A 26,902-nucleotide genomic window follows, 5' to 3' on the forward strand; every position below is an offset into this window, starting at 1 on the left:
TTATAATGTCCTTGAATGTTTCCCTGACTGCCTTGTATTTCTAATGTCCTTGAATGTTTCCCTGAGTGCCTTGTATTTCTAATGTCCTTGAATGTTTCCCTGAGTGCCTTGTATTTCTAATGACTGCCTTGTATTTCTAATGTCCTTGCATGTTTCCCTGAGTGCATTGTACTTCTAATGTCCTTGAATGTTTCCCTGAGTGCCTTGTATTTCTAATGTGCTTGCATGTTTCCCTGAGTGCATTGTATTTATAATGTCCTTGAATGTTTCCCTGACTGCCTTGTATTTCTAATGTCCTTGAATGTTTCCCTGAGTGCCTTGTATTTCTAATGTCCTTAAATGTTTCCCTGAGTGCCTTGTATTTCTAATGACTGCCTTGTATTTCTAATGTCCTTGCATGTTTCCCTGAGTGCATTGTACTTCTAATGTCCTTGCATGTTCCCCTGAGTGCATTGTATTTATAATGTCCTTGAATGTTTCCCTGACTGTCTTGTCATTTCTAATGTCCTTGAATGTTTCCCTGAGTGCCTTGTATTTCTAATGACTGCCTTGTATTTCTAATGTCCTTGAATGTTTCCCTGACTGCCTTGTATTTCTAATCACTGCCTTTTATTTCTAATGTCTTTGAATGTTTCCCTGAGTGCCTTGTATTTCTAATGTCCTTGAATGTGTCCCTGAGTGACTTGTATTTCTAATGACTGCCTTTTATTTCTAATGTCTTTGAATGTTTCCCTGAGTGCATTGTATTTATAATGTCCTTGAATGTTTCCCTGAGTGCATTATATTTCTAATGTCCTTGAATGTTTTCCTGACTGCCTTGTATTTCTAATGACTGCCTTGTATTTCTAATGTCCTTGAATGTTTCCCTGAGTGCCTTGTATTTCTAATGTCCTTGAATGTTTCCCTGAGTGCCTTGTATTTCTAATGACTGCCTTGTATTTCTAATGTCTTTGAATGTTTCCCTGAGTGCCTTGTATTTCTAATGTCCTTGAATGTTTCCCTGATTGCCTTGTATTTCTAATGACTGCCTTGTATTTCTAATGTCCTTGAATGTTTCCCTGACTGCCTTGTATTTATAATGACTTCCTTGTATTTCTAATGTCCTTGAATGTTTCCATAATGCCTTGTATTTCTAATTCCCTTGAATGTTTCCCTGAGTGCCTTGTTTTTCTAATGACTGCCTTGTATTTCTAATGCCCTTCCATGTTTCCCTGAGTGCATTGTATTTATAATGTCCTTGAATGTTTCCCTGAGTGCATTGTATTTATAATGTCCTTGAATGTTTCCCTGAGTGCCTTGTATTTCTAATGACTGCCTTGTATTTCTAATGTCCTTGAATGTTACCCTGACTGCCTTGTATTTCTAATGACTGCCTTGTATTTCTTATGTCCTTGAATGTTTCCCTGACTGCCTTGTATTTCTAATGACTGCCTTGTATTTCTAATGTCCTTGAATATTTCCCTGAGTGCCTTGTATTTCTAATGTCCTTGAATGTTTCCCTGAGTGCCTTGTATTTCTAATGACTGCCTTGTATTTCTAATGTCCTTGCATGCTTCCCTGAGTGCATTGTATTTTTAATGCCCTTGAATGTTTCCCTGAGTGCATTGTATTTATAATGTCCTTGAATGTTTCCCTGACTGCCTTGTATTTCTAATGACTGCCTTGTATTTCTAATGTCCTTGAATGTTTCCCTGAGTGCCTTTTATTTCTAATGTCCTTGCATGTTTCCCTGAGTGCCTTGTATTTCTAATGTCCTTGCATGTTTCCCTGAGTGCATTGTATTTCTAATGTCCTTGAATGTTTCCCTGAGTGCCTTGTATTTCTAATGACTGCCTTGTATTTCTAATGTCCTTAAATGTTTCCCTGAGTGCCTTGTATTTCTAATGTCCTTGAATGTTTCCCTGAGTGCCTTCTATTTCTAATGTCCTTGAATGTTTCCCTCAGTGCCTTGTATTTCTAATGACTGCCTTGTATTTCTAATGTCCTTGCATGTTTCCCTGAGTGCCTTGTATTTCTAATGTCCTTGAATGTTTCCCTGAGTGCCTTGTATTTCTAATGACTGCCTTGTATTTCTAATGTCCTTGCAAGTTTCATTGAGTGCATTGTATTTCTAATGTCCTTGCATGTTTCCCTGAGTGCATTGTATTTATAATGTCCTTGAATGATTCCCTGACTGCCTTGTATTTCTAATGTCCTTGAATGTTACCCTGAGTGCCTTGTATTTCTAATGTCCTTGAATGTTTCCCTGAGTGCCTTGTATTTCTAATGACTGCCTTGTATTTCTAATGTCCTTGCATGTTTCCCTGAGTGCATTGTACTTCTAATGTCCTTGAATGTTTCCCTGAGTGCCTTGTATTTCTAATGTCCTTGAATGTTTCCCTGAGTGCCTTATATTTCTAATGACTGCCTTGTATTTCTAAGGTCCTTGCATGTTTCCCTGAGTGCCTTGTATTTCAAATGTCCTTGAATGTTTCCCTGAGTGCCTTGTATTTCCAATGACTGCCTTGTATTTCTAATCTCCTTGCAAGTTTCCCTGAGTGCATTGTATTTGTAATGTCCTTGCATGTTTCCCTGAGTGCATTGTATTTATAATGTCCTTGAATGTTTCCCTGACTGCCTTGTATTTCTAATGTCCTTGAATGTTTCCCTGAGTGCCTTGTATTTCTAATGTCCTTAAATGTTTCCCTGCGTGCCTTGTATTTCTAATGACTGCCTTGTATTTCTAATGTCCTTGCATGTTTCCCTGAGTGCATTGTACTTCTAATGTCCTTGCATGTTCCCCTGAGTGCATTGTATTTATAATGTCCTTGAATGTTTCCCTGACTGTCTTGTCATTTCTAATGTCCTTGAATGTTTCCCTGAGTGCCTTGTATTTCTAATGACTGCCTTGTATTTCTAATGTCCTTGAATGTTTCCCTGACTGCCTTGTATTTCTAATCACTGCCTTTTATTTCTAATGTCTTTGAATGTTTCCCTGAGTGCCTTGTATTTCTAATGTCCTTGAATGTGTCCCTGAATGCCTTGTATTTCTAATGACTGCCTTGTATTTCTAATGTCCTTGCAGGTTTCCCTGAGTGCATTGTATTTATAATGTCCTTGAATGTTTCCCTGAGTGCATTATATTTCTAATGTCCTTGAATGTTTCCCTGACTGCCGTGTATTTCTAATGACTGCCTTGTATTTCTAATGTCCTTGAATGTTTCCCTGAGTGCATTATATTTCTAATGTCCTTGAATGTTTCCCTGACTGCCTTGTATTTCTAATGACTGCCTTGTATTTCTAATGTCCTTGAATGTTTCCCTGAGTGCCTTGTATTTCTAATGTCCTTGAATGTTTCCCTGAGTGCCCTGTATTTCTAATGACTGCCTTGTATTTCTAATGTCTTTGAATGTTTCCCTGATTGCCTTGTATTTCTAATGACTGCCTTGTATTTCTAATGTCCTTGAATGTTTCCCTGACTGCCTTGTATTTCTAATGACTTCCTTGTATTTCTAATGTCCTTGAATGTTTCCATAATGCCTTGTATTTCTAATTCCCTTGAATGTTTCCCTGAGTGCCTTGTATTTCTAATGACTGCCTTGTATTTCTAATGCCCTTGCATGTTTCCCTGAGTGCATTGTATTTATAATGTCCTTGAATGTTTCCCTGAGTGCATTGTATTTATAATGTCCTTGAATGTTTCCCTGAGTGCCTTGTATTTCTAATGACTGCCTTGTATTTCTAATGTCCTTGAATGTTACCCTGACTGCCTTGTATTTCTAATGACTGCCTTGTATTTCTTATGTCCTTGAATGTTTCCCTGACTGCCTTGTATTTCTAATGACTGCCTTGTATTTCTAATGTCCTTGAATATTTCCCTGAGTGCCTTGTATTTGTAATGTCCTTGAATGTTTCCCTGAGTGCCTTATATTTCTAATGACTGCCTTGTATTTCTAATGTCCTTGCATGTTTCCCTGAGTGCCTTGTATTTCTAATGTCCTTGAATGTTTCCCTGAATGCCTTGTATTTCTAATGACTGCCTTGTATTTCTAATGACCTTGCATGTTTCCCTGAGTGCATTGTATTTCTAATGTCCTTGAATGTTTCCCTGACTGCCTTGTATTTCTAATGTCCTTGAATGTTTCCCTGAGTGCCTTGTATTTCTAATGACTGCCTTGTATTTCTAATGTCCTTGAATGTTTCCTGAGCGTCTTGTCATTTCTAATGTCCTTGAATGTTTCCCTGAGTGCCTTGTATTTCTAATGTCCTTGAATGTTTCCCTGAGTGCCTTGTATTTCTAATGACTGCCTTGTATTTCTAATGTCCTTGAATGTTTTCCTGACTGCCTTGTATTTCTAATGTCCTTGAATGTTTCCCTGACTGCCTTGTATTTCTAATGTCCTTGAATGTTTCCTGAGCGTCTTGTCATTTCTAATGTCCTTGAATGTTTCCCTGAGTGCCTTGTATTTCTAATGTCCTTGAATGTTTCCCTGAGTGCCTTGTATTTCTAATGAATGCCTTGTATTTCTAATGTCCTTGAATGTTTTCCTGACTGCCTTGTATTTCTAATGTCCTTGAATGTTTCCCTGACTGCCTTGTATTTCTAATGTCCTTGAATGTTTCCTGAGCGTCTTGTCATTTCTAATGTCCTTGAATGTTTCCCTGACTGCCTTGTATTTCTAATGTCCCTGAATGTTTCCTGAGAGTCTTGTGATTTCTGATTCCAGGTGCTGCCCTACGTGCAGAATGTGCGCTTTAACACCACCTCTGGGCAGAACTTCTATTTTGATAAGAATGGGGATGTGCCACCTGCCTTTGATTATATAAACATACAAATCTTCTCAGATGGCACTGACAGGCTGGTGAAAGTGGGGGTGCATGACTCCAGCGCCCCAGAAGGAGAGAAGATCAAGATGAAAGCTGGTGTGATGATGTGGAACACAGAAAACACCCAGGTAGGAATCAGGGTCAGGTGCAGTGTGCCTGAGCATTGGGCAAGGGATATAATAGCAGAGATTATAGAACCCATCAGTAATACAGTGGAGCAGAGGAAGCAGTTACCTGCTGATGCCTCTCTCTGGCCTAGTATGCACCATCCCATAGAATGGTGATTCTGCTGGGATGATGGGGAGGTGGGAGGGTTTTGCGCTGCTGTTCCAGAGGCTGTTCTTTATTTTCAAGCAGATGTGTGTGCACCATAGACTTACAGCCTATCAATGTACTCCTACATGCAAGATACATGTACACAATGCTATGGGTGGTACTACAATACAAGTTAATGTGTTTTAGGTATATGTTCTGGCAGGAATTGCTCCTGGTCGCATCCTAATCTCAGACATGCCCCTATTCCAACAACACGATATTAGGACACTTTTTTCTGAAGTCCAGCTAAGGGCTTAGTTAAACCATCCAATAGAGACAGGACAAAACTCCACTCTGAGTATAAGGCTGTACAACCTGAGTGTTTGGTAGAGTAGACAGAGCAGCCAGGCTTATCTTAGGAAGGAGAGAGGGCTGTACGATGGTACAAAGAACCTGTAGCATACATATGGTTAAACAGAAACACTTACACCCATAATATAATATAAAATATAGGATTATTATAAATACAAATATGCCAAGGTCAATCTTTGTGGGTAAGTACTTTGTCATAGAATCATAAACACAAAATAAAAACTCAACACAATGCTAGGGCTACACAGACCAAAGCATAGACCTTATTCAGAATTACTAACAGTATTTCTAGGTAAGTCAGACCTAATCATACACATTTGGAATAGAACACACCTATTCAGGGGGAGTAAAACCACAAGTAACGTTTAGATTACTTAGAATAATCCAACAGTAGTTGAACCTGTCAGTCATGCAGTGACACTCATTTAAGGAATCAGTTAGTAAACCAACCCTGTTACCAGGATACTTTTCTGAATAGTGGAACACACATTCATGGAACAGTGTAAACCTATAACTACATTCAGGATAACCCTCAGTTAACCAGGCGAGTAAGACCTAATGTCATCATAAAATATAACCATTACCAAGAGGATGCTATCCGTCTCATTTGGTAACCTTCTTATCATGGAACACACAGAGGTTTGTGCACCTTTTGGAGGAGGAAGCGCTCATCTGGGATGACTGACATTTTATTTGTTTTCAAGAAACATGGTTCTCGGTGGAACAGTCCCTTGATGGTTTCTCTTCACTCCTAAGTCCGGCCATTCAAGGCCCCACAGGAGGACCGTGCAGTAGTCTGTTAATCTTACTCAACAATAATTAAAACTATGAAATAATTAAATATGTGACCATCTGACCTTTTCTCCAATACCTGATCCTGAGAAGGGTTAGTGATTCTTGAAAATCGGCAAACGTACCTCCCATCTTATCATAATTCATATTTATTTGAGTGTGAGAGATATCAGCCCAAAAGAAATGGGGGATCACCTGGCAAAAGCCATTGATGAAGCTTACACCCGGACCAATTCTGCTATCATTCTTTGTGGCTACTTTAATGCCACCTATCCATCAATGAAACATCTGCAGGAGGTCGATAATGTGGAAACCAACTTCGGCTATCCCGAAAAGATGAATCTATGGCTAGAGTTGATGCTTAGCCATGATCTACATGTAAAAAATGGATGCTTTCAAAGAAATCTGAAGAGGCACCCTACGGCGAAGAGAGAGGCGTTAAGGTCGGTCATTGACTACATTTTTATCTCACAAAATGTAACTACTAATCTTAATTCGCTGGAAATTCTGAATTCGTCAAGAAGCAACCATAACTAGCTTAAATTACCATGGCATGATGATGTTTCTAGAACTAAACCGATAACACACACCCAGGTCGAGGCGACTAACACCGGCTACCACTTGAAAATGAATACTCAAGTAGTAAAACAAACTTTAAGGTCCATCTCAGAAAAGATGAATGAGATGGACCGTACTTGAAACACAGAGCCCAGTGGACTAGACTTCTATCCTGATGACATACTGTGTACAAAAATAAACAGCTACATAAAGAAAAACGACATCTCCACTGTTATGATGCTGCTTTGGTCAAGAAAACCAGAAAATAAAAGAGTTGACAAATCTCTTGTGGCAAAACCAACAAGATCTCCATCTGGTACCAGGGACACAGAAATCAGACGGCTTAAATCCAACTATAAATCTGGCTATATTAGCCATAGATGCCGACAGACCTTCGACAGGCGGCTGACCCAATACGGGGACTGCTGCGGAACTCCAAGGAGAAGCGCCTGGACTGTTGCCCGCCACTGTCGCCGACCGCCGTCGCTGACCAGAGCTGCCGTGCTCCCATTGCCTAAGAACTTCATTGATCCAAGGATGCTCTCGTCCGCATCATCGCCGCCGTATCCTGCTGGAGAAGGCCTGACCGTCGATGCGCCGAGGAGCATCCACCGGTAGGTTTCCCGCCACCCAAAGACCACAGAGACGCTGACGACTCGACGCTGGGCCACAGTTCTTCAACTCTTTGTGGTCCAGAACTATCGACACTGAGGTGCCCCGCACGCCTCTTCCTAGCAGGACGTTTCCGCTTCCCCATCAAGGAGCACCACTATGTACGATGTAGCCACTTCACCGTCGTAGCTCGACCTGTTCTCTGTCGGACGTTCGACGACCCGTGACTCCTGCCTGAAAGGGAGGACACTCAAGAAGATTTCCCCGACGAGGAACGCTACAACGCCAGGTACTTTGGGATTGCAGAACTATTGGAAAGTCTAGTGTGAACAATATATGGACTGAGCTTGTATCTTTCTTCTACAGGTTGCCCAGGTGGGGGGATCTCCACACAGAGCTGTGTTAATGGTAGTTACCAGTATTCTGCCTATTGCTCAACCATCTTGCTTTCCTTCCTCTCTCTCTACTGCTGGTTTCCTCTTTATTTTGATCTGTGTGTCATTCTGACCGTATGCACTTTACTAAGATCTAATAACATTAGTGGTACCACTTTAGAATTGTACATATTTACCATTGTTGATTTTTGGAGTACAAAGTGAGTTATCGTGATTGTGTATATGACCTTGAATATTAATTATATAAAGACTGTGTTTTAACTGATACAGTATGTGGACATTCCTTCGTGGGTGCTCTGGGACTACACTGCACTTAAGAACCAGCTCGCATCACCTCCTGAGAAGCTAGGCCTTGATTGCGCGACCACGTACCAATAATATAGAATCTTGGCAGTGGTCTCTGTGCCTCCCCTCTACCATATAGAGAGCGGAAGTACAGACCCCCGGCCCCCCCTCCGGTCTTTACACCAACCTCCTTAAAGAGATGAGATGGAAGACCTTTTGATCAACCCGGGTATGGTGAAAAGAAAACTATTTGAATGCGATTGAATTCATACTTTGGATGAAGTTACAAAAGTAAAATTGCACACGCAACTGGCCATAGAAACAAGGAGACAGGGTGAAATCCAACCCTAACTTCTGAAATGCCACAACGCAAAACTGCAGTTAGCCTTCATGAGGATCCGATTTAATTTATGTAGATCTAATTAAATCATTCCAGTCCGATCTCAAGGAGATATAAGTCATTCCGGATGTAGGTTCTGTAAAAGACCCGAACTCAAAGAAACCCTTTTTCATCTTTTCACTCTTAAACACACAGAATACTTTGGCTGCTTTGTAGAGATCATCAGAAGATTAGTGGCATTTACTAATAGGAGGAACCCAAGTGCCTCTACTAATTGTGACGGTTCAATTTAAATGGAACTTAATGGAGCCACTGCTGTAAAAGATGCAGATGTTTTAATCTTCAGGAAGGTTTAATTAGAATATAACAGTGTGAGAAGCATCATTGGCCAGGTAGCACCAGTCAGCTTACTGAAGCAACAGGCCAAGTCATCTGCACCATGGCATGCATAAGAACTAATGAATGAGTATATGAGATGCAGAAAGTAGAAGGTGTGAAACCCAATTAAAAGTCCTACTATTCACCCAAGGAGCAGCTAAAATCCAGGACATTTGGAATATCTAACTGTCCAAAGCATCTTTCTAAAATCTCAAGTAAACAACTCACATCCCACGAATCGGCTAAAAGCAGATAAACATGCTTCCAAAACTAGTGTGCCGTAAACAAGCCAACACTCAATTAAAAAATGTCTGTCATTTGAAGAAATGTTTTCTGAAAACATTCACAAAATCATATTCATATTATTCAGCAATCCAAGAGGAAAACCAATAGCCCACCAACTCAGTTGCATCACACTTTCCCAGGAAGACTTCCAGGAAACAGTTGCCCATCTCAAACCATCAGACTACATCGAAGACCCAATTTCAGCTCACCTGGTCAAATGGATTTTCCAAAGCTATAGCTTCCTGGCTCAGATTTATGAATGCATCACTGGGACAGGGGGACTTCGTAAAGAGCCACATCACAGGACAGGTTACACCGGTTCTGATTTTTTTTTAAAACAACCACACGTGAGACACATCTGAACGCCTCTAACCCTATAACCATTCAATCCTTCCTAACCTTAGCATGGAGAGCCGCAGAGCATCTCAACCTAGCAAATGCATCACCCTCTAATGCACGGATGATATTATCTGAATGAGGCACACAGGAGAGGCTGGCCTATGACTTCTTGGCAGCATTCAATATTGCCCATCATTCCACAATTCTCAATATAGTAGTTTTAATATGTCTAGTGCAGATAATATTCATAAAACAACATTTCTTAAACATTGATTCAACTAGTACTTTCACAGCTGTGTGGCAATGTTTTGTTTGTAGGCCTTCCTTAAATGCTTTTGACCCCTCTACAAGCCAATCAGCAATCATCGCCCACATGCTGGCCAGATTACAGTAGCTGGCAAATGATGCCTGCCGCATATTTAACATGGCTGCCTCACATACATAGGGCCTCATTACGAGGTGGCCGCAGAGGGATACCGGGCACCGGTAAGGACCCCGGTGTTGATAATCCCTTTGCGCCCTACTCCGAGGTCCCTTTGCGGGTCCCTCCCTTAACGCCTGGATTTACCAGGTGTTATGGACGGGACCCATTAAGGGAATCCAGGGTCAATAACGGTACCGCAATTTGCGGTACCGTTATTGCCGCCTTCCCCCGTCCCATTTAGCCCTATGGGGGCTCAAATGGGAATGGAGAATGGCTCTGGTGAATGGGGAAATACCGGTCCCGCCGACCTCGGACTGGATCGATAATTACTCCCTTCACCAGACCGGAGTCAGACCGATTTTGGAGGCAGCCATGGCGCTAATGGCGCCATGGCTGCCTCCAAACCTGGAATGAGGCCCATAGCCATCCATTTTAGCACACTCGAGTACAAGGCAGAACAACATTTTCTGCAATGCAGTCAGTACCTTCAAGTGTCCTCCCAGGTACTCAGCAAAGAAAAATGACGCTTCGAAATCCCAATATTCCAGGAGCATTATCTCAGAGCATTGATGTCTCACGAGGCTCCCCCTGACACACAGTCAGCAATTCAGTAGTCACATGTTTTGGGCCTTTTATGTTCACAGATGGCAAGTGTAAATGCCACCTCAAAAGACATGAAAGCATCTCAGGCCCAGTGACCAATGTTTGATGTTCAGGCCCCTGTTCAGCTGTTTTTAGTCAACTGAGTTTTGAGCTGTGACTCTGTCCCCTCTGTCTTCACCAGGTCCCCAGGTCTTTCTGCAGTGAGAGCTGCCCCCCTGGGTACCGGCAGTCTCCAAGGAAAGGGGAGCCCAACTGCTGCTTCGACTGCATCCCCTGCCCGGCGGGGGAGATCTCCAATAAGACTGGTGAGTGAACCTCCTATTTCTTTGTCCCTTAAAATGTCTGCAGCTTGCCTCAGGCTCAGGAACTGAATGGCTAATGATATTAGACTGTATATTCTAGATGCAAAGAAACATTTGGTGTCTCAATTGCTCATTTAGTGAGAAAAGGTGAACAAATATTCCGGGTGAAGTTGATGCACTTATGTTGACAGCTTCCAATATGTGTCTTCCTTGCTCAATGCCATTACTGTTATTTGCCTCCTCCTGATCCCACCCCTAATGCTTGCTCCCCATTCAAGTGATAGGCTTCACTCTGCTCAATGCCACTTCTGTTATTTGCCGCCTCCTGATCCGACCCTTAACGGTTGCTCCCCAGTCAAGTGATGGGCTTCACTCTGCTCAATGTCACTTCTGTTATTTGCCTCTTTCTGGTCCCACCCTTAATGCTTGCTCCCCAGTCAAGTGATGGGCTTCACTCTGCTCAATGCCACTTCTGTTGTTTGCCTCCTCCTGAAACCACCCTTAACGCTTGCTATCCGTCAAGTGATGGGCTTCACTGTGCTCAATGCCACTTCTGTTATTTGTCTCTTCCTGATCCGACCCTTAACGCTTGCTCCCCAGTCAAGTGATGGGCTTCACTGTGCCACTTGTGTTATTTGCCTCCTCTTGAACCCACCCTTAATGCTTGTTCCCCAGTCAGGTGATGGGCTTCACTCTGCTCAATGCCACTTCTGTTATTTGCCTCCTACTAAACCCACCCGTAATGCTTGCTTCCAGTCAAGTGATGGGCTTCACTCTGCTCATTTCCACTTCTGTTATTTGCCTCCTCTTGGTCCCACCCTTAGCACTTGCTCCCCAGTTAAGTGATGGCTTCACTCTGCTCAATGACACTTCAGTTATTTGCCTCCTCCTTGTCCCATCCTTAATGTTTGTTCCCCAGTTAAGTGATGACTTCACTCTGCTCATTGCCACTCCTGTTTTTTGCCTCCTCTTGGTCCCACCCTTAGCGCTTGCTCCCCCGTTAAGTGATAGTTTCACTCTGCTCATTGCCACTCCTGTTTTTTGCCTCCTCCTGATCCCACCCTTAATGTTTGCTCCCCAGTCAAGTGATGGGCTTCACTCTGCTCAAAGACATTTCTGTTATTTGCCTCCCCCTGGTCCCACCTTTAACACTTGCTCCCCAGTCAAGGGTTGGGCTTCACTCTGCTCAATGAGACTTCTGCTATTTGCCTCTTTCTGGTCCCACCCTTAATGCTTGCTCCCCAGTCAAGTGATGGGCTTCACTCTGCTCAATGCCACTTCTGTTATTTGCCTCCTCCTGAAACCACCCTTAACGCTTGCTATCCGTCAAGTGATGTGTAAGAGGATTCAATCCAACACTACAGCTAAGTAAGCGCCTAGTCTATAATACTGAATGAAAACCCTTATTGATATATCTTTATGTCCAGTTCATGCGTTCTGGATGACTACCCCTATATAACACCCCTCTCTTGGAATCCTCCTGACCCCACTGAGCCAAGAAGTAGTTCTGTTTTGCAAGTTAAAAGGTTTAATTGATAGTTTAAACAATAGGTATATATATCACACTTTAGAATAAATTAATAATTGAATAGCACACTTAATCTGATATGATAAAGATTAACAACGGAGAATCTGGCACTAGCACACTTCTTGATAATCACTAAGGAGTTGACATGAAATGGATAAGATAGCAACAATACTTTTATGGGTTCAAATGGATGCAATGTGGAATGAAATGCAGTACAGAAAATAACTTGATAGGATTTCAGCAAAAGACAATGTAATCACTTTCTTGGACAATTCACCCCCCTTTTATGCAATGCAAGGAAATGGAAGGAAAACACACAGTTCTCAGAAATGCAATCAAATGTGATTCAGTTCACCCCAGCAACTTAGACTACAGATGTTGAAAACACAGGCAAAATGCTTTGATAGGTGCTGGCAATGGAGTGAAAATATGTTAAAATGCTTTTAATTCCCTCTAGAGGTTCAGGGTGAGTGGTATCTAGTTAATATTAGTCCAGGCTCACACTAGCAATGATTCAGGGATAATTAGCAGGTTAAACGAATTTCTGGCAAATGGAAGCAAGAAGCTTCTGTTTTCACACGTGGAGAAATTTGCAAATCGCGGCAAAATTCGCGAATGCGTCTGGGGCGATTACAGAGGAACTACAAGGACTATCACTATCATTTTGGGGTCCTAGGAAAGCCTAGGATCTCATCTTCCAGATGAAAGTTACTGCAAGTCTCTAGCACAAACGGTCACGGAGATATGAGCGATTTAGTGAAGGTCGTTTTTGTTTTGCAAATTTTAAACGCAACACTTTTTCAGCTTTAAAAATGATGGCAGAATAACACAATTGCTAAGCTGCAGTTCTACTTAGATTAAAAATGGATTGAATTATATGATTTTAACTAAGAGATGTGTTCTGAGTTTTGCTGAGTACTCACAAGAGATTTTGAACCGGAAAGCGACTTGGTCACGGACTTCAGTCTGGTCAGGTCTTCCCGAATTCCGCTCACAGCGCCTGGCCTCTGGAACTGCTCACAGCATCGCATCGGGGTCCGCACTCTGGATACAATGGCCTGGTCTCTGCTAGGCACCGGTTCTCTGGGTCGGGTCCTGCCTTCTCTTTGGATATTTCTGTCACCGGGTTCTTGCAAAAGTTCTTGGCAAAATTCAGACGGCGTCAGCCGGCTGTCTGAAGAGTTCAGTTGCAAAAAGATTTTCAGGCCTGTTGACAAATACTCTTGCTGGCAGTGGCCTTTTTGGTTAAGGTTCTGTAGTCTCTGTTTATCTTGGAGTCTAAGTGTTGGCTCCTTGAAGGTTGATGGAGGTAAGTATGGATTTTTCCGGCAGAGGGTCCCGCTGCAGATGGAAATGAATGTCTCTACCTAAGTTTCAGTGGTCCATTTATATGTTCTGCAAGTGGGTGTGTGTGTTGGTCATAACTAAACTTGCCCCTCTCACTTGTCATTGGTCCAGCTTTCATTTCTCCCCTGATTGGGGGAGCTAAGTTGTGTCAGAGTGATGCCATTTTACAGCCTGCAGAAAGTCCACTCCTCCTGTCAACTTACACACAAATCTAGATTTGAACCAAATACATATTTGCAGAGGTACATATTGTTTTAAAATTACACGCACCCCTCACATATCACAGGAGGTATCCGCTGTTCAAACTCTGCTCTTCCTGGGAGCTTGCATTCAGAAATGGCAATATTTTGCACTTTTTAATGTGCTAAACAACATTGGATCTTCATTAAATTTTATACAACTGTTCCTCACATATCTACCCACATACCAATGCATTTTCGTTTGTCTAGCTGAAACAGGGAGTCTGTAATATTAATAAACAGCAGGGTTTTGTCCCAGAATATCCCACAATTTGGAGTTTGGGCTTGAATTAAAGGTACAATTTTTAAATTAAGTCTCTCAAAGTTGACATTTCTGTCATTTGATTACAAAGAGTTATCAGTGTTTTTGTAAAATATATATTTTACTTTCAATTCAGTCCTCAGATTGTTGGAGTCCGCCTCCAAGACTTGGGTGGGTCAGTCACGTGTCCTCTGGCAGGCAGGCCTTTGTTGACAGGAAACAGTAAAAATCAACATATTCCTTTCAGAGGAGAGGGGTCATTGTGTGGTCTCTGGGAAGCTGACATCAGGAGGCCAGAGAGCCACTTTGCATTTAATTAACAGAACCCTGTGATTTCCTGGCTTCTTGTGTTGAGTTCTGAAGTGTCAAGAGTTCTCAGGACAGGCAACCCCTTTGAACTTTTGATGAAATGAGACCCCTTTCTTTGCACTAGACAGTTTTGCAAGACAGCTCTCCTGTCAGAGTTTAGACCGCCAGTGCCACCCTCAGGATTTTGCGGTTACTGCATCCCTCCTTGGGATTTTTTTTAGATTGATTCATTTCAGCAAGTGATATTACATGGAGTATATTGTCCATGTTCAGGACATGGCATTGGTGTGTTTCTGAAGTAAAGTAATTCTGTGCCCATGATTTTGCCATATTTGACATTCAAGAAAAATGAATTCCCCACAATTCTAGGTGGCTTTTGGCAATCAGCATTGCCATTCCCAATGGTTTCAGACTACTGTGCGGGTAGTCCAATGGTGGTTTTAGGCAGTGCCCTTCTGTGCCCATAACATCGGCAAAATGGGTGGCAGCCTATTCTTCATGCACTTCCCTGGGCATCTTCTGGGAAGTTCTGGCCATTATGATGTTTTCAATGCCAGTACTGCACAGTCTTGAGGTAGGGCTCGGATGCATGGGTAAATACATCCCACAGATGGGCTTCACTGTGCTCAATGTCACTTCTGTTATTTGTCTCTTCCTGATCCGACCCTTAACGCTTGCTCCCCAGACAAGTGATGGGCTTCACTCTGCTCAATGTCACTTCTGTTATTTGCCTCTTTCTGGTCCCACCCTTAATGCTTGCTCCCCAGTCAAGTGATGGGCTTCACTCTGCTCAATGCCACTTCTGTTATTTGCCGCCTCCTGATCCGACCCTTAACGGTTGCTCCCCAGTCAAGTGATGGGCTTCACTGTGCTCAATGCCACTTCTGTTATTTGTCTCTTCCTGATCTGACCCTTAACGTTTGCTCCCCAGTCAAGTGATGGGCTTCACTGTGCCACTTGTGTTATTTGCCTCCTCTTGAACCCACCCTTAATGCTTGTTCCCCAGTCAGGTGATGGGCTTCACTCTGCTCAATGCCACTTCTGTTATTTGCCTCCTACTAAACCCACCCGTAATGCTTACTCCCCAGTCAAGTGATGGGCTTCACTCTGCTCATTTCCACTTCTGTTATTTGCCTCCTCTTGGTCCCACCCTTAGCACTTGCTCCCCAGTTAAGTGATGGCTTCACTCTGCTCAATGACACTTCAGTTATTTGCCTCCTCCTGAAACCACCCTTAACGCTTGCTATCCGTCAAGTGATGGGCTTCACTGTGCTCAATGCCACTTCTGTTATTTGTCTCTTCCTGATCCGACCCTTAACGCTTGCTCCCCAGACAAGTGATGGGCTTCACTCTGCTCAATGTCACTTCTGTTATTTGCCTCTTTCTGGTCCCACCCTTAATGCTTGCTCCACAGTCAAGTGATGGGCTTCACTCTGCTCAATGTCACTTCTGTTATTTGCCTCCTCCTGAAACCACCCTTAACGCTTGCTATCCGTCAAGTGATGGGCTTCACTGTGCTCAATGCCACTTCTGTTACTTGTCTCTTCCTGATCCGACCCTTAACGCTTGCTCCCCAGTCAAGTGATGGGCTTCACTGTGCCACTTGTGTTATTTGCCTCCTCTTGAACCCACCCTTAATGCTTGTTCCCCAGTCAGGTGATGGGCTTCACTCTGCTCAATGCCACTTCTGTTATTTGCCTCCTACTAAACCCACCCGTAATGCTTACTCCCCAGTCAAGTGATGGGCTTCACTCTGCTCATTTCCACTTCTGTTATTTGCCTCCTCTTGGTCCCACCCTTAGCACTTGCTCCCCAGTTAAGTGATGGCTTCACTCTGCTCAATGACACTTCAGTTATTTGCCTCCTCCTTGTCCCATCCTTAATGTTTGTTCCCCAGTTAAGTGATGACTTCACTCTGCTCATTGCCACTCCTGTTTTTTGCCTCCTCTTGGTCCCACCCTTAGCGCTTGCTCCCCCGTTAAGTGATAGTTTCACTCTGCTCATTGCCACTCCTGTTTTTTGCCTCCTCCTGATCCCACCCTTAATGTTTGCTCCCCAGTCAAGTGATGGGCTTCACTCTGCTCAAAGGCATTTCTGTTATTTGCCTCCCCCTGGTCCCACCTTTAACACTTGCTCCCCAGTCAAGGGTTGGGCTTCACTCTGCTCAATGAGACTTCTGCTATTTGCCTCCTGCAACTTCCAACCTTCATGCTTGCCCCCCAAGTCAAGGGATGGGCATCACTCTGCTCAATGACACGTCTGTTCTTTGCTTCCACCTGGTCCCACTTTTTGCTCTTGCTCCCGAGTCAAGTGATGGGCCTTTCTCTTCTCAAAGCCACTTCTGTTATTTGCCTCCTCCTGGTCGCACCCTTTACGCTTGTTCCCCAGTCAAGTGATGGACTTCACTCTGCTCATTGCCACTTCTGTTCTTTGCCTCCTCCTAGCCCCACCTTTAAAGCTGGCCCCCCAGTCAAGTGATGGGCTTCACTTTGCTTAATGCTATTTCTGCTATTTGATCCTTCTGAAACCACCCTTCATGTTTGATTCCCAGTCAAGTGATGGGCTTCACTCTGCTCAGTGCCACTTTTAGTATTTGTCTCCTCTTGATCCAACCTTTATTGCTTGCTCCCCAGTCAAGGGATGGGCATCACTCTGCTCAATGACACGTCTGTTCTTTGCTTCCACCTGGTCCCACTCTTTGCTCTTGCTCCCGAGTCAAGTGATGGGCTTTTCTCTTCCCATTGCCACTTCTGTTCTTTGCCTCCTCCTGGCCCCACCTTTAACGCTGGCCCCCCAGTCAAGTGATGGGCTTCACTCTGCTCAATGACAGAATAGTCAACGGATTAATGTCACAAGTCATGGAACACACCATATTGATACAACCTTTTAATTTAGCCTCTTATAATTATGGCATTGGGGAAAGATTTTCACAACCTCAAACAGGAAAACATATCAATGGGTTGAACTCCCTGAAAATAGCAGCACGATGGTTTCTGTATTAATGCCAGTAAAATGGAGATCCTTCTCATTGGGACGCCTGTGCCCTGTTTTCCTCCTACCTTCTGGCCTGCCTCTGTGCGCCCTCTACACCCACCATTTTGTTGGGCCAAAAACCCTGGGTTCATCTTCAACTCTGCTCTCTCCTTCACCCCTCACACATTGGACCTTGCCAAGAAAGCCCATTTCTAGCTGCACCTCTTCAGAGGCATTCCACCTTTCCTTACCTTCCCCCAGAAGCTCAATGTCTCCAGAGCTCTGGTCCTCTCTAGACTGGACTACTGCAACAGCCTCTTCCTCAATCTCCCCCTCTCCTCCCTTCACACCCTTCAGCTAATCCAGAATTGGGCTGCAAAACGTATCATTAGCCTCAAGCCCAGGGGCCACATCTCTCCATCCCTAAAATAAATCTCCCCACTGGCTCCCTGTGGCTGCAAGGATCAAATTCAAGACCCTCTGCATCATCCACAAGGCTTTCTGGGACCTGGGACCACTCTATCGCCACTTTCCCTCCCTAAATATTCCCCTGCTAGAGCCCTCCACTCCTCTAATTCCAACTCTTTGTCAAACGATTCTCCAAGCAGAGAGTGGGAGGCAGGTCTCTCTCTTCTCCGCTGGTACCTCCCTTTGGAACAGCCTCCCTGCCCCCCCATACTTGAACCGGATCGCCTTAAGTTCTGGAAACGTCTAAAAACTCTGCTCTTTTCTACTTCTTTCCCTCTTTCCCTTCCTTGCTAACTACCCCACTGCCACTGCCACTGGTGACCTGGTCCCCATGCATCACAAAGGTTACCAGACCCTCTACCCAGTCGATACCAGCACCCCCCCAAACTACACCCCTCAACTGCACTGCCCCCTGCATGCCCATGCTTTGCAGCTGTGCAACCCACCTGGGGGTTTGACCACACTAGCATGTATCCTGAGGCCTCCTCCTGGTTCCCCTTGGCCCTTCCATCCCAGGCACCCACCAGCACTTGTCCATACCCCGCCCCCCGCCCAGCCCTAACTCTTGCACTTCTCTTCACTGCACTTGCACGTCCAAATGCCACGAGGGCTAGTAGGACCACAAATGTATACTTTCTGTTTTGCCATTGTTATTAATTCACCTTGTTCCCTCACCATTTAGCCTTGTGGTGCCTTGAAACACAATTCTGTTGTATTGGCGCCTATCAAATGCTCAATAAATAAATAAATAAATCTGAGGCCACTTTATGACAATGTGGGCAGGTTGATGAGTTGCTTTCCTTTGTAGCTAATAGATTTGACCAGTGATAGTGAATAAATATTCTATAAAATCACAATTTGCAACACATTTTCCCCTTAATCTTGGGTACTACTCAAGTAGTCTTTCAGAAAAGGAAGGAATTTCCACAGCCAGACCTACTCAACCCAACCACCCATGTCCAGTTTACTCTGAGTTTCATGAACACCCTGAACTCTTCAGAGGTTCAGGGGCTAGGTTTGTGTAAATGCATGGAAGGCTGATGAACCTTTCTCTAAACAGCGATTTAAGGAGGTCAGAACTTGTTCTGTGAATTGACGTTGAAAGGAATTCCTTTTGCTGTGCAGTTCTGGTCGCTCATAGGTTCATGACTGTCAGAAACTTAAACTATTTAAATATGAATATTACCAGTAACACCTTCATTCTTGTTATTAAGGATATGGTAAATAATACATTATTCTCCTCATTGTCCTTTACAAGCAATAATCTTGGTCCCAGGAGCTCTCTCATGAGGATGAATAGTTGCATCGTGTGGGTGTGAGATTTCATTATCTCTGCAACAAAACTACAGAGAAGTGCCTCCTCCAGCTTTGCAGACCTTATGGACTACAGAGGGTCCCAGGGCACGCTCGTTGCTTAGCAGGCTGGACCCAGTGACCTGGATTTTGCAGCGTATACTTTCACATGCTGGGAGAGAATACTGAATACCTTAATACCCTCTCTTTTTTGGATACCAATGGAAAATGCACAAAACTCTTATTTTTCTCTTACGTTAGGCAACTTCAACCTCAAACAACCTTTCCCCCCACCTTTCTCTTCTGGCAGTTTTCCTGTTCGGTGAGAGCAGATATGACTTTTGTTTTGTGCAAGTCTGTTGTGACGAATCCCCAGATGTCGTTACTTCTCCCCTAGGGGAAGTCCCGTCCCATGAGGCCAGGGAGGTGAGGCTGCTCCACTACAGTCCTCCTGGGGGTGGTACTCAGCGGGTGGATCTCATGGGGTGGGAAACCTCTATGGCATTAGTGATGATCTGGGGAGAACATGATAACACACCTTCCTACCCTAGTGTTCATATATGTTTATGTCAAACTATTAGTATAGGAAATACTGGGACGAGGAAGACTGTCAACTCCTCAAGGTACGTGTATCCCTTAAGTACTGGGACTTAGAAGAGCTGTCAACTCCTCAAGGTACGTGTATCCCTTAAGTACTGGGACTTAGAAGAGCTGTGGAGCCATACTGAAGGCCCAGCAGAACCAGAGAGAGTGGTATGGTTGCCTCAAACAAGGTATTCAGCTATTGGCAATAAAAAAGAAAGAAGGACAATTCAACATGTCTAGCCTTCCTTGGAGCAGACGCAAGAACGAACGTGGTACGGTAAAGGAAGAGGAAGCAGACTGGAATGCAGAAGAGGGAGCCGAGAAGTCCGAAGCCGGTCTTAAAATGAGGAACAACACAGCTGTCTAGCGTATGAAAGCTGCAGGCTTTGATAAAGCCTAGGAGCTGCTGGGAATGAGAAACGCACGACCGGGGAGAAGCCAGAGGTTGCGGAGCTGCCGCAGCATAGAAGAGGTCCACAGAAGCCACAGAGACCCGCGGCTGTTAGCAGACACCAGAGAGAAACTGGAACCCTCGCACACTACTCACAAAGGAACACGGGTTCCCTGAAAGGTGTTGGGGGGCCAAGAGGGTTGTGGCTAGTATGGAGGGGCCGCAGAGAGCTGCCAGCCTCCATCTGGGGCTAGTGGGAGAGCCCAGGACGAAGTGAGAACCAGAAAGGGTAGGTAAAGAGACCCTACCGAATTGAGAGAAAACCAAGGGGAAGTGTGGAGGACATCTTCGTGCTCAGTGTCTTATTGGAAAAGACTGACGAGAAGATCAAAGCTAAAGAAAGCTGAGATACTAGCCAGGTTAGTGAACCAAGTTAGTCTAGGCAAGGGAAAGGGAGTCATTTTCCTGGCTGTGGGTACTGTGAAACAAAGTTGGAGAATTACCAGGGGAAGGGAATACTTTGCCCTGGTATAGTGAACTGTGCCAGAACAATAAAGAGATCAAGGGAAGAAAGACACTCCCCCTGGTATTGTGAAGCAAAAAGTAAGCCTTAGAACAGGCGATGGGATGGAAGTAATTTCACTGACATTGTGAAACCACTGAGAGCAATATACCTAGACAAGGGAGGCCTTTTCCAGGGACCCAATCAAAGAAAGCCTGAGAAAGATCAGAGGAAGAAAGTCATTCCTCTTGGCATTTTGAACTGCATTGTGAAACCGGAGAAAGGCCAGGGAAAGGGAGTAATTCCTCCTGGCAGTGTGAACTGCGTTGTGAAACCGGAGAAAGGCCAGGGAAAGGGAGTCATTCCTCTTGGCTTTGTGAACTGTATTGTAAAGCCTGAGAAAGGCTAGGGGAAGGGAGTCATTCCTCCTGGCATTGTGAACTGTATTGTAAAGCCTGAGAAAGGCCAGGGAAAGGGAGTCATTCCTCTTGGCTTTGTGAACTGTATTGTAAAGCCTGAGAAAGGCTAGGGGAAGGGAGTCATTCCTCCTGGCATTGTGAACTGTATTGTAAAGCCTGAGAAAGGCTAGGGGAAGGGAGTCATTCCTCCTGACATTGTGAACTGCATTGTGAAACCGGAGAAAGGCCAGGGAAAGGGAGTCATTCCTCCTGGCAGTGTGAACGGTATTGTGAAGCCTGAGAAAGGCCATAGAAAGGGAGTCATTCTCCCTGACATTGCAAACTGCATTGTGAAACCTGAGAAAGGCCAGGGAAAGGGAGTCATTTCTCCTGGCAGTGTGAACGGTATTGTAAAGCTGAGAAAGGCCAGGGAAAGGGAGTTTTTCCCCTGGCATTGCAAACTGCATTGTGAAGCCTGAGAAAGACCAGGGGAAGGGAGTCATTCTCCCTGGTAGTGTGAATTGTACTGTAAAGCTTGAGAAAGGTCAGGGGAAGGAAGTCATTCCTCCTAGCAGTGTGAACGGTATTGTAAAGTCTGAGAAAGACCAGGGGAAGGAAGTCATTCCTGCTGGCATTGCAAATTGCATTGTAAAGCTTGAGAAAGGCAAAGGGAAGGGAGTCATTCCCCCGGCACTGCAAACTGCATTGTGAAACCTGAGAAAGGCCAGGGAAAGGGAGTCATTCCCCTGGAATTGCAAACTGCATTGTGAAGCCTGAGAAAGACCAGGGGAAGGGAGTCATTCCCCCTGGCAGTGTAAACTGTATTGTAAAGCTTGAGCAAGACCAGGGGAAGGGAGTCATTCCCCCTGGCAGTGTGAACTGTATTGTAAATCTTGAGCAAGACCAGGGGAAGGAAGTCATTTTCCCTGGCAGTGTGAATTGTATTGTAAAGCTTGAGAAAGGCCAGGGGGAGGGAGTCATTTTTCCTGGCAGTGTGAACTTTATTGTAAAGCTTGTGAAAGGCCAGGGGAAGGGAGTCATTCCACCTGCTATTGCAAAGTACTTCGAGAAAATTGACGAATACTGAAGAAGGCAGAGGGACTCATCCCCTAACATTGTGAACTGGGAAGTTAACTTGAGAGACTTTCTTTTCTCCGTGTACCAATCCAGGAAAACTTTTTGAACTTTTGGTTTGGATCTTTGCAAAGAACTCTTTCTTTTGTCACCAGGAGGTAAACATTGATCTATAGTCCAGAAAAAGGGAGTCATTCTTCTGGACCTAGAAGATCGGCATTTTCCTTAGTTTTGTTCAGAGTGTAAGGGACGGAAATAGGTTTTGACACAGGATGGTGGAGAATTTAATTTAGACTGACATTCTGACAGAACCCTTACTGTTTAGTTGTGGTATGCAAACGTCTCTTAGTAATGGGGGAAGGTTTTCTCTTTGATTTTCATTCCAATAAAAGTCTTTAGCAACAGCCTTACACTGTGCTCTGAAACTCAAACATCACCAAACTGTCAAAGAACCCCCTGGAGATGCATGCTGACTGTGACTGCAAGAAACAAACAGACCTGGGGCCCCTGAATCAACTCAAAGGAGCTGGCAAACTGCTTCATAGAAACTCTGCCCGGGCCTAGAAGTCACCTTCCGTGCCCCATGTCACTTCACTGTTAGGAGGGAAAGGCTTGCACCTGATCTGTACTAGTTAATGAGCAGCCCTCAAGATGCTTTGACTTACAGTGCCTGTCAGCCCTCACTAGTGTTATCAATTGTAAGGGATTGCGAGAGTTTTAGAGCAAAACATCTGACAGGCCGCAGGTTTCTCAACACTACCCAAGAGTCTAGACCACACTATCTGATATGATAGGTTATTTATAACGTGCCTAATTCCCAGAGGTTTCTAAACGTGGATCCGGTGATGGAACCTGTGTTGCTCCGTGTCCTCTTGCTTCCAAGGCGATCGCGTTGCCCCTGAGCTATCCTCCCGAGACAATACTAGGGGAAGGGAGTAATTTTCGAGATACTGGAAATCCACGTACACAGTCATTAGACGCCACTAGAATCCTTGTGGCATTAAATGATTATCAATTGGCTAATACCCTGGAATAATAACCAGAGAGTCTCAGTGCATGAGAAGCATTGACTCAGATGTTTCCCTCATCAAATTTAGTTTTTCTGAAACAGTTAATTATGTCCAATTTTATTTGAGAATGTCTATGAGGCGTGCCTGCTTCAGAGATTCATCTCCCGCTGTGTTCCAGGGAAACAAGGTTTAGAAGGAGGACAGAACATGTGGCCACTCATGTGACATTGTGACAGCAGAGCAGATGCTATAAGTGAATGAATCATGTTTAGTTAACTGAAAAAACCCATAAATCAGTGGCATTTTCTAATAAATATATAAAGACCTTTATTTCCTTCTAGATTCTGTCGACTGCACAAACTGTCCTGAAGATCACTGGCCAAATAAAGAGCGCACCCAATGTGACCTGAACACCTTCCAGTTCCTCTCCTTTGAAGAACCTTTGGGGCTCAATGTATCATGCCTGGCCGGGCTCTTCTTCCTTGTCACCCTGTTTGTGCTCTGGGTCTTCAGGAGGTACCAGGACACACCAATCGTCAAAGCGAACAATCGAGGAATCAGCTACATGCTTCTGATTGCCCTCATGCTCTGCTTCCTCTCATCTTTCACCTTCATTGGCCATCCCCTGAGGGTCACCTGCATGATCCGGCAAAACTCCTTTGGTATTGCTTTTTCCATCAGCATCTCCACCGTTCTGGCAAAGACCATCACTGTGATTATAGCGTTCAATGCCCGGAACCCCAGTAGTCGCTCTTCCAGGTGGCTGGGCCCTAGAGTGCCCTATGCTGTAGTTCTTTCATGTGCATCGGTTCCAATACTCATATGCATAGCCTGGTTGCTTCTTGACCCCCCATTTCCAGTGGAGATACAAAATGGGGACACAACCATCATCCAATGTGATGAGGGCTCTGTTTTCTTCTTCTACCTGATGTTGGGATATCTGGGATTGTTGGCCAGCGTCAGTTTTGTGGTTGCATTTCATGCCCGTAATTTGCCCCAGAGCTTTAACGAGGCCAAGTTCCTGACCTTCAGTATGCTTGTGTTCCTGGCCGTCTGGGTCTCCTTCATCCCGGCTTACCTGAGCACGCAGGGGAAGTACATGGTGGCCGTGGAGATTTTTGCCATCTTGTCTTCCGGTTCTGGACTTCTGGGCTGTATCTTCATTCCCAAGTGTTATATTATCCTTTGGAGGCCCAATCAGAACACCAGGCAACACTTAATGCAAAGATCACCTTAAAAAAGTTCCTTCTTAGCAGCACCCTTCATCTGCCACTGCCAGCACATATCTGGAACACCGTATTTCAATCCCAGCGGGACATGTGACTCTCTGGATGATCGTTTTCAATATATATCTTTTTCAAGCTGCATCCTGCTTGGTCAGAGGAGCCTGTGCCCGATCTAAGGGTTCTGTCTACACATTGTAACTCCCTGGTACTACAACATCCAGGACTCTACCTGCAAGGGTGGAAGCCATCTGTAACATTGTGATTAGCTCCCAGAGGGACATGTGACACACTGCCTCCCTTATTTGTTTATACTGGTTGACCAGCCGGGGCGTTTGCATCCAAGAGCCAAATGCAACAAAGAACATCTACCTGATTGGGTCGGAAATGGCCTAAGGCCAGGCCCCCTGTTCAAGACAGGATTTCACACTCACCGTTTTCTGATTTCTGATTTCATGCATAGCAATCCTTACACCCATTGACTATCCATACACTGCAGACCTTCTACTGCCTCATTGGACCCATGAACATTGCTGTTTTGTGTCTGTAAACTGTCTTTAGCCACATTCTAGCCCAACTCAGAATTTACACCTGGTTCTTCTCAGTCAACCATCAACCCCTTCCTGTTCTGCTCACCCACCTACCCTCTCTCACTCTTGGGATACACCCTTTCTACATTGTCTTCACTTGCCTCTTTCTTCAATCCTTCTACTCAGTCTTCTTCTTCCTTTCTCTCATAACCTAAAGTCTCGGCTTGGTTTACCTTCTACATCACTCTGTGGCACTCCTGTCTTCCTCCTTCCCCACTACACAGGCACCCCTGAAATAAAATTATTATTATTATTATTATTATTATTATTATTATTATGTGCTCTCGGGATCTTCAGCTTCATATACCCCCGCACCTATCACACGACAACTGTTCATATGCCCTTACACTTGGCCCTGGAACACACAATCCCTCTGCAACAAATCTTACAACAAGCACCAACGTTTATCCCCCTCAACTTTCACTTCTCGCTATCATATAAACCTGGTTCTCCCCTCATGAATCTACTACACAAGCAGCTCTGAACACTAACTCTGCTACCTTCTCACACTCTCCAAGACCTGAAGGACAGTGCTGTGGGGATCCTTATCAGTTGTCAGTAACCGCTCACTGGTCACCCTCTGAACTTGGGCGCAGGCTTCTGCATGCCCAGTTGCCCTCGCATTGCCTCCGGACTCCCCAGCACTTAAGGGTCTGTATCTACAACCCTTTTCTCTACACTTATGAGCCACCTGCTGGCTGCAATTGCACTTCCCCCTATCCCTCCATCCCTGGTACTTCTCCCCTTCCCGCTTCCCCGCACTTGCGTAAGGCCTAATAAGATCGTTATTTTGTCCTCCCTTTTGTTTCCCCCTCCTTGTCTTGTCACGCCTAGAAACACTTGTGTACAGGCGAGATATAAATGCTACATCATATCATAACACCACCTTTCTCCCTTCTCTGACATCAACTCTGTCTCTTTTGAATATGCTACTTTTCATCTCCTCTCACTGTTCTGGCTCTTTATCAGCCCCCTGGTCCTCTCAACTCCTTCTTTGATCTGGCTCTTCTCCTTGAGTCACTTTCTACCAACATTCCCATTGGCATGCGAAGGGGGCTTTAACCTTTCCAAGCCATCTGCAGCCACCTGCATTGGACTTAACTCCCCCTTATCTGACCACACCTCTACTCCCTCCATGTAAAATCTAACAAATCTTGTGGGAACTCTCTTGACTTTGTTGTTTTCTCTAATTCACTCCCTTCCTCTGACCTCCTCATTGACCCCCCTCCCTCTGCTGACTCCATTGTTCATTTTATCACCTCAGTCCCTCTACCTTCAGTGACTATTAGGACACTCAGGCCGGACCCTCTTGCCTCTTACCTTGATGACGTGTGCACCTCACTTCTCTCTCTTCCCCGATTCATGCATCTTCCATTGACATGTTTTCACTGTGCACGTCTGATTCCATTTGATCAACATTATCTTGCTCGCACATTCACACCTTCCCTACTCCTAATCTACAACAAGTCCCTTGCTGCCCAACCTCTGAACTGAACCCTGCACAATCCTCCTACTTCACAAACCTAATTTCCTTAAATCAAAATCACCCAGGCAAACTATCATCTACCCTCCAATAATTTCTCATGCCTCCCAAAATCCATCGCTTCCTCCCTTTCTGCTAATGACTTAACTCACTACTTTACTCACTGTTTTTTCTCCAAAATCAGTAAAATACATGGCTCTCAAAGCCCTTCTCTCTTTCCCTCACCAACCCTCTTTCAGTCCACCAGCTCACCCCAAACCCCCCCACCTCTTCTATTATATTGGCACCCATCCTTTGCACTGCCAACCCATCTTGCGCTCCTATTGAGCCTGTTGCCCTCCAAGTAGTCAAAGACCTAGACCCTCATGATGAGGTTGCTGGTAGGTCGCCAGTAGTACCAGCGGCCTACCAACATCCTCAGTTTATCATTTCTGCTGCCCGATATCCTGGTAAGGCCACATTAAAGATAGACAAAGGTGTA

General features: G+C 44.6%; 1 protein-coding gene across 1 annotated transcript in view; it reads left to right on the top strand.

Annotated features, from left to right (window-relative positions):
• The window catches only part of LOC138480451 (vomeronasal type-2 receptor 26-like), a 119,883-nt gene extending 95,521 nt beyond the window's left edge, over positions 1-24,362 (top strand). Inside the window, exons 2-4 of the mRNA XM_069612236.1 lie at positions 4,707-4,934; positions 10,626-10,749; positions 23,467-24,362. Of these exons, the coding sequence (XP_069468337.1) occupies positions 4,707-4,934; positions 10,626-10,749; positions 23,467-24,362 (1,248 nt within the window). The remainder of the gene's footprint in view (positions 1-4,706; positions 4,935-10,625; positions 10,750-23,466) is intronic.
• The last annotated feature ends 2,540 nt before the right edge of the window (positions 24,363-26,902 follow it).

This window comes from Ambystoma mexicanum, chromosome 5p (genome assembly GCF_040938575.1).
Source record: "Ambystoma mexicanum isolate Mex_15411 chromosome 5p, UKY_AmexF1_1, whole genome shotgun sequence".
Classification (NCBI taxonomy): Eukaryota; Metazoa; Chordata; class Amphibia; order Caudata; family Ambystomatidae; genus Ambystoma; species Ambystoma mexicanum.